This window comes from Chaetodon trifascialis, chromosome 4, assembly GCF_039877785.1.
Source record: "Chaetodon trifascialis isolate fChaTrf1 chromosome 4, fChaTrf1.hap1, whole genome shotgun sequence".
NCBI lineage: Eukaryota > Metazoa > Chordata > Actinopteri > Chaetodontiformes > Chaetodontidae > Chaetodon > Chaetodon trifascialis.
This window is the reverse complement of record NC_092059.1, coordinates 17,155,822-17,171,405: the sequence shown is the minus strand read 5'-3', so window position 1 is coordinate 17,171,405 and position 15,584 is coordinate 17,155,822. Positions and strand designations below refer to the sequence as shown.

Sequence of the window (15,584 nt, the reverse complement as noted above, 5' to 3'; positions counted from 1 at the left end):
ACAGACTGTCCAGTGGTCTAAAAGAGAGGCTGTGGGTGACTCATTAAGACTCCACCCAGTCATTATTCTAATTATTCCCTTTGTTTAAAATGATGTCTTCTCTGATGCAACTGTAAGGCAGTGTCTGTGTTCATATTTCTTCGAAAGCCGTCCCCATCTGAACATTTGAACAGACAGGGTTATGTATTTATATGTCCTGTTTGGGTACGAAGCAGTGCTTCTGCTACAATCCATCTTTTACAACATGTCTCAAAATATGGCAACGTGAAAATAACCATTTCCCTTTTTCTCTTTTACTTTTATTGTCACTCCATTTTAAGAATTATGTTGTGAAACACTTTAACAATCTTAAAACTTGATAAACTTGACCCTTTGTCACCCCTGCCCCCTTTCTGTTCTCCAGGCCTATGAGCGCTCTGAAAGTGAGGAGGTAACCATCATCATCCAGCTGGTCAGGAAGATCCTCATCATAATCTCTCGGCCCGCTCGCCTCCTGGAGTGTCTGGTAAGCCGAGGAGGAGAAAATCTCTTCTTCATCGAAAATGAGATTACTTTGATTGAAACGAGTAAAAGTCGGTTCTTGTTAAAGAAGGATTGAAATGAGATTCTGACTTTTATTTTCTTAGAAAGTGGATGTGTGTCACCAGAACATGAACTGATGATCCTTGCTGAAGGAGAGTATTACTAAACTTTCACTCTTCCCCCTTCAGTGAATTAAAGGGTCAGATATATCAAAAGCCATGAGTCCGGAAATATCCACATGGCTTAATACCAGCAGAGTGTAATTACCTCCACCAGGGAGGTTATGTTGTTGGTTCACTTTGTTTGTTGTCAGCAGGATTACAGAAAAACTACTGTCCTGATTTTCATGAAACTTGGTGGAAGGGTTAAACGTGGGCCAAGGAAGAGCCCATTCAGTGTTGGAGCATATACACAAATTATTTTTCACTTCCATTAACATTGTGAAAATGGACATTTGGCCTTGACAGAATAAATACCAGACATTTTAAGATGTCTTAAAATCCGGTCAATGTAGTGCAGTTCAGTCCACATTCACGGGTACAAGTAACCCTCTTGGTAATTGACGCATGTAGCTGCTCAAACTTTGTACAGAAAGCAGTCATTATGAGTGGAGATGATGAGGCTTCAGCTAGGCACAAGCATGTTTTGATATAACTCTATATCTTTATAGTGGTGGCACTTACAGATTTGCATATTATAGAAGAGTGAACAATTGGCCTTGGCTGAGGTCTGTGCTTCTTAATTATGTGAGTAAATTGACTGGACTTGAAGCCTCTTGGATGGAAAGCTGATCATCTTTTAAGACTACAGTTTTCCACCCTTTGACTTGTACCGTCATACAGATTAAACACTTGTCTTTCCTGTTTCCTGCTGTGAGTTCAGTCTGGTAGGATATTTCTTCAGCTAGTCCACTTTAATTAGACTTGAATGCTGTTCACAGGAGTTTGACCCGGAAGAGTTTTACCACTTACTTGAGGCAGCAGAGGGCCATGCCAAAGTTGGCCAGGGAATCAAGACGGACATCCCGCGGTACATCATCAGCCAGCTGGGTTTGACACGGGACCCGTTAGAAGGTAAAGCTCTGTCATGGAGGGAAGCCTTACGCTCAGCTCACCTGCAGTGGTGGGAACCCTTGTTCCCTTACACATGGTTCAGAGTTGATAGCACACCTGGCAAGAAATGAGTTTGTTATTGTTAACTTATTGTTGCAACTGTAGAAAGAAGTCCTGCAGTGGCAACGGAACCTGAAATTCAGGTTGAGTCAGTTTAAAGATTTCATCCAGCTTGTACTGCCACATAAATACGCTGATGGTGTAATGGTACATCAAAGTCACTAACAATGTGTGACTCTCTGCAGTAATGTTAAACGCTGTCTGTCTCGCTCTGTTATTTGTAGACATGGTACAGCTCGAACAGTATGATGCCAGTACGTCAGTGTCAGTGGAACCAGACGCTCACGTGGAGGTAAACTTTCACTTTTATTTTCCCAACTACCAGAAAGTGTTTCATAATTGAAGAGGATATGGTTAAGATTAAAAAATTGGGAATCGATGCACTCTGAACACATGCCTTCTTCTTCGTCCATTGTTTTAAATTGTTTTCAGCCACCTCTGATTGCTGTGCTCAGTGTGCTTCCAGAGGACCAGGACACTTTATTTTTCTCTGGTGTCCAGTGACCCATTTTAGTGTGAAAGGAAACCATGAATATTTTAAATCAGAGCGTTTTTTTCATTTTGTTTTTGTTCGGGCAACAGAAAGCCAAGACATGTTTAAAGTGAAAATAAATCTCAAACTTGCCCTGAAATATGTGAATGTGAAACCCAAACAAATTAAACATTTGTTTGGGTCGTATCATAAGTCAGGCATCAAGTCAGCTGAGTTTTATTTGTTTGTTTAAATGTGAAAACCGTCAGTCTTTGGACTGCAAGTTGGTCCACAGTAAACTTCACGTAGCAGCTGCAGAACAGGCCCCTTGAACATTAATTATACTGTAATAAACCTACTTACTATTGATTGCTTCTATGTGTCTCTGTATTTTTAATTTGCCCATAAACAGCTGCTAGCAAAATGTTTCTGCTTCCTCTCTCTAGAATAAGGCCCCACAGACGCTGACACCAACTCGAAGGAAACCTCTTGAGAGTGACTTTGAAACGATCAAGCTAATCAGTAATGGAGCTTACGGGTAAGAAAGGGCCATTGTTTCAGCTTTCTTTGTTTTTTTCTTAATTTGTTTATTAGTTTTCCAAAAGATTTGTTGCATACTTTTTTCAAAATACTAGAAAAAACGTCCAAGATTGAAAAGAAGTTGAAAGGCACCATTGGGTTTCTTGCTGGAAATATATCACTGATGTTCCTTGAAAATCTACTGCATTGTTGCCTCGGCCTTGCCTTGTATTAAATCATTACAAGTGATTCATTACATTGTCAGAAATAAATTTCCTCTTTTTGATCAAAGGCTGAGAATATTGACAAGGTGTCTTTCAGCTTATTACGCGGCAGCATGTGACCTTATTCTGCTGGACTTACCGCCATTGCCCCATGTGAGACAGGCAACAATTTCAAAGAGAAGAATGCAGAAATTTCATTCAAATTTCATCCACTTTGCCTGTAAGGCAGCTTCATGCAGAAATATCCCACGTATGCAGCCGTGGGTTGAATTAGAATAAGGTGAAGGGAATTTTAAATCACAGAAGTGAAAGTAGCACTGAGCGAAACTTCAACCCATTTTCTTTGCCCATGTTTCTTGGGAGGGTTGTTTTCTCAAAGCCTTTTGACTGTTCAGTGTAAAGTAGTAGGTCTGATGTGGCTCCTGTGGTGTCTGACAGGGCCGTGTATCTGGTCCGCCACAAGGACACCCGCCAACGGTTTGCCATGAAGAAGATAAATCGTCAGAACCTGGTCCTAAGGAACCAGATCCAGCAGGCTTTCGTGGAGCGAGACATCCTAACTTTTGCGGAGAACCCCTTTGTTGTCTCCATGTTCTGCTCGTTTGAGACGCGACGACACCTCTGCATGGTCATGGAGTATGTGGAAGGTAAAGCAGAGAGACTGCTGTTGAGTGTTTTATATGTTTGTTTTGCAATTTGGACATTTGAGTCTTTATAATCTGTATAATGGAAATGTAGAACTACAAATAGAAATGATTACAAATCAGTCCGAGCAGCAGAAATGAAAATGAACACAGTGCTTATGGTTATCTGTTTTTCTGTGCCATTAAGGTGGAGATTGTGCCAACCTGCTGAAGAACATGGGCCCACTGCCGGTAGAAATGACAAGGATGTACTTCGCTGAAACAGTCCTGGCCCTGGAGTACCTTCACAACTATGGTATTGTGCATCGGGATCTCAAACCTGACAAGTGAGGACACAAACCAGCTCCCACTTAACTAACTGCTAGCGTTGATGATGGATTTATTTATTTATATTTGTTCATTACCCAACAGCTTATTGATTACGTCCATGGGCCACATCAAGCTGACAGACTTTGGCCTGTCCAAAATTGGATTGATGAACATGACCACCAACCTGTACGAGGGCCACATAGAGAAAGACACCAGAGAGTTTGTTGACAAGCAGGTGAGGCTGGTTCAGAACATCTTTTCACAATGAGTCAAACAACACTAATTTGAGGCAGCAGTGATTATGGAAGCAGCTGTTTCTGTTCCCCAAGACTCACCTGTGTGGGTGTGCTTGTGCAGGTGTGCGGCACTCCAGAGTACATTGCCCCTGAGGTGATCCTCAGGCAGGGCTATGGGAAGCCGGTGGACTGGTGGGCGATGGGGATCATCCTGTATGAATTCCTGGTCGGCTGTGTTCCGTTCTTTGGAGACACACCTGAAGAGCTTTTTGGACAAGTTGTCAGCGGTAAGCTCTGAAATGAGTTAAATCTTTGGAGGCAGAGGAGTTAAATTTACAATCTGTCACCAAACGTAAAAACCTTGAGCTTGTTTTTGTCAAAAACAATGTTGTGTTATGTGCCAATACCAAGATATGGAAATGATTTGCCAGCACAGATTGTATTTGTACAAAAATGGAGCTTTGCTGTTTTTGCTTTCAGAAGCTGTGGTATCATCATTTCATGCTCATCACTCCAGCTTCTCTTTCCTGTTTTTTCAGATGATATAATTTGGCCAGAAGGAGACGACGCGTTACCTACTGATGCCCAGGACCTGATCACCCGCTTGCTCAGACAGAGTCCTTTGGACCGACTTGGAACCGGTATTGCTCAGTTTACTGCTGATTAACACATGAGAAAAGCTGCAGATGGCGTTTGATACAGGCTGATACTGAAAAATGAGGGTGTTTTCTCACAATCCTAAAAGTCTGTGCAAGATTTTGTAGCAGCAGAAGGGAAGTAGGGACATAATTATGTTGATTAGTTTTATTAATTGCAAAAGTAAATCTAGAATTAAAAGAATGAGTTGACAAAAAAAGGAATTAAGAAGATGAAGTTGGAGATACAAACGAGAAACACCAATTAAGTTGATTTTAAGCCTTGTGTCAAATGCATTTTTCCTCTTGACTTTTATTGAACTCTTAAAGTCACAGAATTTCAAAACTCATGTAAACTGTGTGGTTGTAGGTGGAGCCTCAGAGGTCAAACAGCACCCCTTCTTCCTGGGTTTTGACTGGAATGGACTCCTGAGGCAGAAAGCTGAATTCATCCCCCAGCTGGAGGCAGAGGATGACACCAGCTACTTTGACAGTAGGTTACAGTTAATTCTAACTGTTGCTGAATTCAGGTTTAAAGAGTGGGTTTTTTCTCCCACATTAAAACACATTAGACCAAAATACGGTAATTTGAGTGTGTTCTCTTCCTGTTCTCAGCTCGCTCAGAGCGTTACCATCATTTGGCTTCTGATGAGGATGAGGAAACCAATGATGAAGAGTCTTCCTTGGAAATCAGACAGTTTGCTTCCTGGTCGCACCGCTTCAGCAAGGTAAGGGCTACAAGGGGTGAAGGGCCTCTAGCCTGGCTGCTAGATGATGCATTACTTCATCTGAAAACTCTTCAACACTCAGCTCAGCTCTCTATTTCACACCCACTCTCCATACAGGTTTACAGCAGCACAGAACATCTGGCGACACCATCCAACCTGAGTTTCTCCTCTGACCGCAGCCACAGTGAGGACAAGGAGGACCGCGTGGACGTGGGAGGACTCAGCCCCTCCCCGAGCCCAGCAGAGGGCAGCGTGGAGCGCAGACACGCTGGACGCATGGCCAGGTAGGCACAGGTGTCATATTGTGTATCATGAGCTGCTTTCTTTTTATTGATGATTGAATTGCTGCTGAAAAACCAGCCAAAGTAACTGTTAGTTGTCCAAAAAGAATCCTCTTGTGTTTGTGTAAATTCAGCAAGCAATCAGAACACAGTGTTGCTGTGTTGTTGTGTGATTACTTGGACTCTTGTACCAGCTGATTTACTTGTCCAACTGGTCTTTCCTTGTTTGTAGCCTTCGCCCTCGGGCCTCCTCCAGCTCCTCCCAGTCTGAGAGGAGCACTAGTCCTCTGGTGATGAGCAGCACCCACAGCCTGGAGACCATGCCCCGTTTTGCCCTCTCCACAGATGATGAAGGTAAATCCAGACTGACGTTTAGATTTTTGACTTTTCTTTTCGCAACATGTATCAGTGCTTCTATTGAAGGCATGAACTTTGAACATATTACATGTCGTTTACCTTTTATCCCCTGTTTCCTGCAGCTGAGGTGGTGGTGTCAAACCTCCGCAGGATCAGGATTCGCAGCAACAGCACTGGGGCCAAACACTCGTCACCCAAAGAGCCGACTGGCCCCCGACGCTTCGGTAACCAGCTGGAGACTCCGGACAGACAGAGGCTTCCCTGCGGAGGGAAGGTTCCCAAATCAGCCTCTGTGTCAGCCCTGTCTCTCATCATCACTACAGGTGCGTGAAATTATTATCAACACCTCAGAGTCAAGCAGAAGACAGAATTAACGGGACAATGTGCCACTGGTGTTAAGTGGTACACACAGAAATAGCACCTCCAGATCCAGAACCTAGTGTCACTCTTATGTGTGTGAATAGATGGACTAACAAAATATAAGCTTGTAATATCTTCTAACATTTGTAATTCTGAAAGTAACTGACCAGAGACATAGGAGTCATAGCACTTTTGATAAAAAGTCCTTTCTGAGGCAGGAAGCTATGGTCCTGTGTTTCCTTTAGACGACTCTGGCGGCCTCCAGCCCAGTCCCATCTCCCCACGCTCCCTGTCCTCCAACCCTTCGTCCCGTGACTCCTCCCCCAGCCGTGACCTGTCGCTCAGCCCTGGCAGCCTGAGGCCTCCCATTGTTATTCACACCTCAGGGAAAAAGTACGGCTTCACCCTGCAGGCCATCCGGGTCTACATGGGTGACAGCGACGTCTACACGGTGCATCACATGGTGTCGGTAGGTGTCAACCACAAGATTTACAACTGCCGTCTGCCTCACAAGACACACTGTTTTAATTAGGCCTCAGGTGTTTTAAATGTCATGTCCATGCCAAGTAATGTGCTTTACTCTGATTACATTAAGCAGGAAGAGAGATATAACAATGGTTATGTAATGCTCAAATGAAACTCACTCACTGTGTTGCTGTTTTAACAGAGTGTGGAGGAGGACAGCCCAGCTCACCAGGCAGGTCTCCGTGCTGGAGACCTCATCACCCACATGAATGGAGAGTCTGTCCAAGGCCTGGCCCATCCTGAGATGATAGAACTGCTGCTGAAGGTACAGCAACTCACTCAGACTGCTGCGGCAGGTTATCTTCATCTGTTTAGTTAGAGATTCACTTCAAGTTGAGTTGTGTCGCCTTTGACACAAATGAATCATTCTTTGCTTCCTATGAAATGTGCAGAGTGGCAGCAAGGTGGCGCTTCAGACCATAGCACTTGAGAACACGTCAATCAAAGTGGGTCCAGCTCGAAAGACCAAACACAAAGGCAAAATGGCTCGTCGCAGTAAGAAGAGCAAGAGGAGAGATAATTATGACAGGTGAAAATCTGAGGTTTGCTTTTCTGTCTGTCCCTTCAGCTCTGCAGTGTTACTCATCGTTTGTTTACTTTGTCAGGTCTGCAGAAAAACTAACCTGCAAATGTCCGTGCTGTGTCTCCCTCTAGTGTTAGACACGGCTCAGTGAAGTTTAGCAGCAATGTAGTATTACTTTGAGTACGTTCACTGCATACGTTTTTATTGTCATTAATCATGTGAAAATGTGCACAGGGATTGGCAAAAGATTAATAGTCAGCACATACAGGAAATTGAAGATAAAGTTGATACTAACAAACATTTACAATGTCCTAAATACTGTACCCGTCCATCAGAACGCCCTCAAACTTGGTGTCAGTGGCATTGTTTAACTCACTGAACACAATATCACATATCTGACTGTTCTTCTTCCTCCAGGCGACGCAGCATCTTGAAGAAGCTGTCCAAGCAGAGCACAGTGATGCACAGCAGTCGGAGCTTCTCCTCAGGTCTCCACCACTCAGTTTCGTCCAGTGAAAGTCTCCCAGGCTCCCCGACACACAGCCTCTCCCCCGGCCCCTCCACACCCTGCCGGAGCCCCGCGCCCGACCATCAGGCGTTTGGTGAGCTCAGTGTGACTTCAGACACACTGTTGACTTTAAGATGTGAACACAGGCGGCACTTGAGGCTCTATAGTTGCGTTATGGATGGTGCTGTTGTGAGCTCCTGTGTGTAAATACGGTCAGATGTTGAGGTTTTCTTGTGATGTGCGATATTTTAAACAGTTTTTCCTCTCCTTCTCAGACAATATCTCCCCTCAGAGCACTTCTCCATGCTCCAGTTCTCCCAGTTCCCCCGCTGCACACATCCGGCCCAGCTCTCTCCACGGCCTGGGCTCCAAACTCAGCACGCAGCGCTACACCAAGGTGGGCCGCCGGAAGTCAACCAGCAACATTCCCCCCTCGCCCCTGGCCTGCACATCCTCTTCAGCCTCCACCCAGCCTCTTTCTCCGCAGCGCTCTCCCTCTCCGCTCTCGGGCTTCGCCAAAACCCTTCACACCTACCACGGCAAAACCCTGTCCCCACCCACCATCGTTAGACACATTGTCCGGCCCCGCAGCGCTGAGCCGCCTCGATCTCCTCTGCTGAAGAGGGTACAGTCAGCTGAGAAGCTATCTGGTGTGTATCATGGTGATAAGAAGTCGTACGCCCCCCGAAGGCACACCCTAGAAGTGCCCTTTTACGGTGAGGGAGACCTGCTGGGTGACTCGGAGGCAGAGGGTGCCTGCGGAGGCTCCTACATTGGTGCTGATCACAGCAGGCTGGGGGGATACATCGGCCAGAGAATGAGGGATTCTGGAATTGAACGATCAGAGCAGCTGGTCGTGATGCGAAAACTCAACCTGTCAGAGCGGCGGGACTCTTTTAAGAAACAGGAGGCGGTGCAGGAGGTGAGCTTTGACGAGCCAGAGGAGAAAACCAACACCACAGTTACAGTAACAACCACAACCCCAGGAGCCCGAACACAACACCAGCAGCAGCAGCAGCAGCAGCAGCAGCAGCACAGGATGGCCTGGATGCTCACTCAACCCCAAACCAGCGAGGAGGTGGAGCAGGAGGTTCCGGTGGTGAGGAGGTTCACACTGGTGCCCCAGATCGCCGTGCAGGGCTCAACGGAGAGTGAGCAGGATGAGTGGGAGCCGTGTTCAGACGGAGAGGAGGCCAACCAGAAGCTTGAGCAGGAGGTGGGCGTCACCTCATCTCAGCCATAGCAGGCAGAACGTCCTCTCGCCGACTGCAGTCAGGCAGCAGAGCCCACCTCCGCCGGTCCTCAGGCTGGTCCTTCAACAGAGAGCAACACAGAGGAGACTCCCCAAAAAGGGCATTTGAGAAAGTGAGAGCTCACAACCACACTCATTTCAACTGCCCGAATTTTTTTTTTCTTTCAAAAGTTGTGAACTCATTTACAAACTTGTCTGGCTGAGAGCAAGTGGACAAGATTTTACTTGAATTTTGTAATTGTAAATATTTGCCTCAAGACATTGCAGGTGTTTTGGTCTTATTTATTACATTTGTAAACTATGATGAGTTCGTAACAGGGAAAGAGGGAAGTTCTCATTGGTTGAATAGCCAAGGCTCGACATTTTTGTATCCATAAAATGTGGTTTTATGTCTTTTGACTGGATTGTCTTTTTCTTAATAAATGTCTATTTTTTAAATAGTCACAGCACAGAGTAGTTTGATAACGCTGGGTATAATTGTTGAAGGACCAAAAGGTACGAGAAGCTATTTTAGAAGCTGAAGTTGTGGTTCATTTTTTTTCCTCCTTGGTGTCAGTTTAGATCTGAACAATGCAGCTTCCGATAAGTGTGATACTGCGATTATCTCCATCTCCATAAACCTCACAATGATCTCTGGTTCACACTGTGAGCGGCGTGGCTGATGTGTGATTTTCTGATCAATAGTCAGCCAGACTCCTTTGTGGTGTTTACAGTATACGACTACAGTATTGATGTTTTTGCTGCTTTGCTTCAGCCTACAATAGCACTGCATCCTGGAAGAAAGTGGCCAAGCCATCAAGCACTAATTAGCATGCAGCAAATTTAAAAGTTTCTCTTCACTTCGAAGCTTTGCACAGTTTTAATTGTAACATTTTGCAAAATTGTTGTTCATGAAAAGAGTAGGGACAGAAGACGTGCTGAACTGTGCTTGTCTCATAGAAGACGGACATGAACAGATGAGCTGTGTGGCCCAAGTTTCTCTGAAACCTTCCTCATGTTTCTAATAGAAGTACTTCCATTGACTTGATGGTCATGTTCCTTGCAGTGTGAATTCTGTCACGGCATCGTTCTCCTTAAATGTGGACGCAGTCAGTGCAGGGTCATTTTGTACACTGACGCTGTAAGAGTAAGACTTTAAAGTACAATCATAAAGCTGATTTGAATGAGGTATTATGTGCCATGATGTCAGTGCAGTTTCCTCTAAGCCATATCTCTGACGACAAATGTCCATTGAAATCATTTGTATAGTTTGGAAACTCAACCCATACTTTCTGCCCTAAGTGTTCGTGTGTGTTTTATGCACTGTTGTCTTGACAACCTCTCATGAAAAATGAAGTTCTCACATCTGCGAACATCTGTAAACACTGGCTCTGCTTTGTGCTGTCATAACTTCTTGTACCCAACATGTTCAGGGAGAACAATGATCAGCTAAGTCGAAGTCGATGTCGTCTTCTTTGGAGCCTGGAGGGAAAATCTCTTTGTGTAAAACATTTTGGTATTTATTTTTTGGTCTCTCCTTACTTGTAGTAACAAGACATGTTGCACCTGGGAATGTGTTGGATCCTCATGAGTGTTTTTTGTTTTCCCTGAAACCGTAGCTTTCCTCTTTTTTTTCCCCACCCCTACATGAGCATGTCAGAGACGCCATGCCTAAAAGTCCTACTTCTTTTACTGTGTAGTGATGTTTACATCCAGGGGAAATGTGCACTACTGTATTTTACCATGAATGTTAAAGGTCAACTGAAAATGGCAGAGGGAAACTCGTACATCGAATCCAAACCCAGGGCTTCTTTGAACAAATGTTTTATGTCTTTGTACTGTACAAATGTTGATGTTTATTTTGATAATGAGGATGTATAATTCCAAACGTGTTGAAGGACATGATATGCACAATGACAATTTCAGGCGCCAGGATTTTGGGAAGTCTGCCTTGAGGGAATGGGCTGTTTTTACAAAAATACATAACAGTATTTCACACCCAGTACAGACTGGATGTGCGTCACATTTTTTCCACTACAAAGACAGATTTTTGATGTTAATTGTCTTATCCATGGTGGCCGTTCCTGTATTTTGTACCAACTTTCTCTTGAGTCGTCACTTTATAAGATGGGAATTGTTGATGTGTTAAATCCTTCTTCCTCCTTAAAAGCTAATCTCATGATGACCTTTACAGGATGCCGTTGTCGTGTCAGCACAGTGAGATAATGTGGCGCTAAACGGCTCGGTTGTTTTTGCAGTCTGGCAGAATTGTTTACATTGAACAAACATGCTATGAACTGTACAGACGTTTTGTATCCTGTGGCTGTATATGATGAAACTCCCCTCTTTGACACAATGAAAGGAAACAACACTCAGACATGTCTGGTTTTGCTTTCTTCTTTTGAAACTGTTCATTAAGAGTAATTTAGCACCAAGCTGAGATGCATTTAGTGCTTTACATGCACTTAAAGTTACTGGTTTATCGTCAGCTTTTTGAAAATACCTGCTTTCATAGCTGTCACGTAAAGGACCAACCCAGCTTTCGGGATGAAAGGAAGCCATGTTAATGGCTCGATTTCTGCTGGAAAACCCTGATTTCTTAGCCATGTGCACACTGAACCTGATTTATAATGTTTCTTTTTTTACGTGTGCATATTTGCATGAAAATTATGTCATACAGGGAAGGTAATGCTGCAGAGGGATGAGTAAAACAGTATGAATCTAGAAGTGCATTCATGTCAATAAAATAATAGGATACAAGTCAAAGTAAAACAGACGATTTAATACTTTATGAAATTTATCCACTCAGATTTGCACAATAAGAGACAACTTGTACTCTAAACTCTACTGTAAACAGGCTTCATGGTTAAATAATAGATCACACATAAAATATGATTTACTTACTTCCAAAATGATTCGACAGAAGGTTTGGGGGATGCATGCATGCATACCGGATTTCTCCAGATAACCTGGTTTCTTATGTGAATGTAAATGTAGTCGATGCTTGCTCGCTGGAGGTCAGCAAAGACAAGAATCTCAGCTGGTGTTAAACTCACTCTCGGAAAACAAATAGGCACGACATGCTGTTGTACACGTGCGTGTGTTCTCCTGTGGACTCTTCTGTTCGGTGCATGCTGCATGAGACAAGCACACATCTGTAAGACTTGATCGCATGGTATATCGGCGTTGTCGCCCCTGTACTGTGTTTTCTTGTGCAACAAATAAAATTTGTATTTCTCCTTGACTCATCCTGAATCTGACTTCACTGATGATGAATTTTGTTTTATCACATCTTGTGCTCTTACACAGCTCTGTTGTGGGAAAATAATTGGGCAGTATGCAGGCTGTAATGAATTTAAAAGGTTTTTCAAACGTGATTCTCTGCAACACACTGCTAGATTTCTGCATACAGTAATCATACTAAATGCTTCATTTTTGCCAGCACTTTGCTTTTAATATTTACTGATGAGCACCGACCACACAAATACATAATTATCTTTATTATCATAGTACTGACATGTCCATGTGTTGTTAAAAAAATGAATAAATTGAGCTTTGAAAACCAAAAGCATTAATTTGCAAAACATTTTTAAACATTTATATTGTATAAAGACTTTTATGTCTGAAACATAAGTCCATACAGCTGTTATCAGCATATTTGCCCTGGAAATAAAGGCCATTATTTGAGCTAGAATCAACAGTGTAAATTTCCTGTTAATCGTTTGTAACATTTTACAACTATTTTTAAGCCGCTTGGCTCTGTGTGAGGCTGCTGTCAATGTTTGTAATGCAGCAGTTTTCCCTCCAGACCGCCAGGTGTCAGTAACGTGCGGAGAAACGTGATTCCACTGAAGAAGTCTTGTGTCCTTCACAACAGCAAACATGGCGACTGCTACCAAATTCATCCAAAGGCTGAGGAATTTTTTATCTGGGGTAAGATACACCGCCCTGGACAAAGTTTATTTCCGAGCCGGGACGTACTGTGAACTAAACAACCGGATAATTTGAAGTTGCTAATTTAACAAACAAGTTGACGATTCTATCCGCCTTTTAAGAGCTAACGTTAGCCAGTCCAGCTAGTTGGACGATAGTTAGCTAAGATACATATAAATAAAGGATAGTGATAATTAGCTAGTGTGTATTGATAGTGTGTTTTTCAGCAGAAAGCAGTAATACTTAGAGTAGTTAATCCAATTATGTTCTTTTTCAGCGCGACCTGCAAGCCAAATTGCAGCTGAGATATGAGGAGGTTGCAAAGAGGTAACTGTACAGACTACATGCACTTGTTACCATGTTAGCCAGTTGAACTCAGCTTCCCCACAGTGCCCTTCACGTTGCTCATCTTAAAACAGTTTTATTGTCTCCCGAAACACCTAAAATCCAGTTAATACCGGCGGGTCAGAGCAGGAACTGGCACAACTGCTTTGACGTCCTAGTTTGGACCATTATCCAGTTAGTACAGTTTGTTGGCTCGCAGTGAACGATGGCAGCTAATCACGGCTTGTACTTGAAACACTGTGCTGCAGCAGGTTTGCCACTACCTATGTAGGTCATCCTAAGAGTTTTGGGGACTGAAACTTAACTAGATTTCATTTTTGCTACACTAAAGTGAACTAGTTATGGCATATGTGCCCTGACAATTGCCTCTCAGGCAGCACCTGCTGTATCGGACCATGTATTGTGTCAGTCAATCTAATTAAATGCTCCTGGTTAAGTTTTTAAAGCTTGTGCAGTGATTTTTGCATCCATTAAGCTCTCAAAATCATGGATGAACTCAAACTGACCCTGCCGGATATTGAATGTAACACTCATAAGTATGTTTTGATTAGTGCATAATCACCTGAAAATAAAAATTGTGTTTTTGTTAACTTGGAATGAGCTCTTTATATCTACGAAGAGAGCTGGTCCTCTTCCCTGGAGACCATGATGGACAAACCAAACATTGGCTCTAGAGGGTGTTTTTTTTTTTTTTTTTTGCGAGTTCTTTGGCCTTTTACACACTTGAAAAGGGAGGGTGAAGGGTATACATGGGGCTGTAATCTGCAACCTCAATGCTGGATGCCACTAAAACATACAAACTGCATAGTAGACATTTTATTCACAGCAGAAATGCAGTCACATTCTGTTCACAATGCTGTTTTTCTACAGGACACAGCCTCCTCCAAAACTGCCCGTAGGTCCAAGCCATAAGTACGCAAGCAACTACTACTACACCAGAGATGGACGCAGGGAGTCTGTGCCCGCCACAGTTGTCATGTCTTCACAGAAAGCTCTTACTGCTGGCAGGTAAATGCAAGACAGTGAAACCCAAATTGCTCCCAGTGGTCCGTGTGTGTGTGTTAAACATGTATAAATGCAGCCATTTACCCCTTTCTTAACATGCGTGGATTAAGATAAGAAGCGGAGCAAACAAACCTGATGATCACAGCTGAATTACTCATCCATTTCTTAATAGTGACCTGATTTCTGTTCATGATGAGAAAGGTTATATGGTCATAGAGTGAATACTAGTAGATGATGGGAAATGTAATTTATTTATGCTGAATAAAACACCCACAGATCCTCAGCTAACCAAAAGCTCACTTACAGCTACTGGAAAGTGAAGAAAGTACAAATGTGGGTTTAGATCATCTGACCTGCTGTGAGTGACTCACTCACATGACAGAAAAATATTATTCTGACCTGACTGCACAATGAAGGCAGTAATGTGAGTAAGATGGGACCCATGGAAACAACCAGGAGCAGGAGGAGTCATGGTAGTTTGAGTAAGTGTTGCTGTAGTAAAACACCAATATTAGATTTGAGTTTTAAGGTCATTCTAACTATGGAATCACGTAAATCTAAACACGTAAATTTACGGGTATGCATCAGAGATTTCTTCACATTTTTGCTACAAACAGAGTAATCCAGCTGTTTGATTACACCTGCCAGAGATGCTCACAGTGACCTGTTCCTGCTGAAATGCGAAGTTAGTCAAACAACTAGATTACTATTGATAACTGAAGTATTGTGTTTGCAGTGAATATTTAAGCACTCTCAGTATTTTGTTGACTCTTTTGATTGCTTCTAGTCAAGTTGCTGAGGCCCCAAAGCTTCCAGTGACCCCAGGTGCGACATATAAGGCGCCACCCCTCTCCACGGACCAGCCATATCTTTGAGCAGCAGGATTAACCCCTTCAGCATCAACAACCCAAATTCTCCAGCCAATCCCGCTGGAGAGGCCTGACCATTGTGTGTGTTGGCTTTATCCAGTACAATAGAAAGTGTGAATAAAATGTCTTCTATTTAAGTTTTTTTTTTTGTCCAACTCGTTATTCTGGTTCTATTATGAACTGATC

General features: G+C 43.3%; 2 protein-coding genes across 3 annotated transcripts in view; both read left to right on the top strand.

Moving 5' to 3' along the window:
- Window positions 1–11,973, top strand: part of mast3b (microtubule associated serine/threonine kinase 3b) — a 33,358-nt gene extending 21,385 nt beyond the window's left edge. For both annotated transcript variants that reach the window (XM_070960356.1, XM_070960357.1), the window contains 19 exons: window positions 404–505; window positions 1,463–1,595; window positions 1,919–1,986; window positions 2,613–2,704; window positions 3,348–3,556; window positions 3,741–3,879; window positions 3,965–4,097; window positions 4,220–4,385; window positions 4,638–4,739; window positions 5,104–5,226; window positions 5,349–5,461; window positions 5,579–5,745; window positions 5,975–6,096; window positions 6,222–6,422; window positions 6,705–6,928; window positions 7,127–7,249; window positions 7,377–7,513; window positions 7,925–8,109; window positions 8,291–11,973. In XM_070960356.1, the coding sequence (XP_070816457.1) occupies window positions 404–505; window positions 1,463–1,595; window positions 1,919–1,986; window positions 2,613–2,704; window positions 3,348–3,556; window positions 3,741–3,879; window positions 3,965–4,097; window positions 4,220–4,385; window positions 4,638–4,739; window positions 5,104–5,226; window positions 5,349–5,461; window positions 5,579–5,745; window positions 5,975–6,096; window positions 6,222–6,422; window positions 6,705–6,928; window positions 7,127–7,249; window positions 7,377–7,513; window positions 7,925–8,109; window positions 8,291–9,258 (3,507 nt within the window). In that variant the 3' untranslated portion in view covers window positions 9,259–11,973. The remainder of the gene's footprint in view (window positions 1–403; window positions 506–1,462; window positions 1,596–1,918; window positions 1,987–2,612; window positions 2,705–3,347; window positions 3,557–3,740; window positions 3,880–3,964; window positions 4,098–4,219; window positions 4,386–4,637; window positions 4,740–5,103; window positions 5,227–5,348; window positions 5,462–5,578; window positions 5,746–5,974; window positions 6,097–6,221; window positions 6,423–6,704; window positions 6,929–7,126; window positions 7,250–7,376; window positions 7,514–7,924; window positions 8,110–8,290) is intronic.
- Window positions 11,974–13,070: 1,097 nt separating this feature from the next.
- ndufa7 (NADH:ubiquinone oxidoreductase subunit A7) lies at window positions 13,071–15,539 on the top strand. The gene is made up of 4 exons (XM_070961254.1): window positions 13,071–13,179; window positions 13,457–13,506; window positions 14,395–14,532; window positions 15,317–15,539. The coding sequence occupies exons 1-4, from the start codon at window positions 13,129–13,131 to the stop codon at window positions 15,402–15,404; spliced, it is 327 nt and encodes a 108-aa protein (XP_070817355.1). The 5' UTR covers window positions 13,071–13,128; the 3' UTR covers window positions 15,405–15,539.
- The last annotated feature ends 45 nt before the right edge of the window (window positions 15,540–15,584 follow it).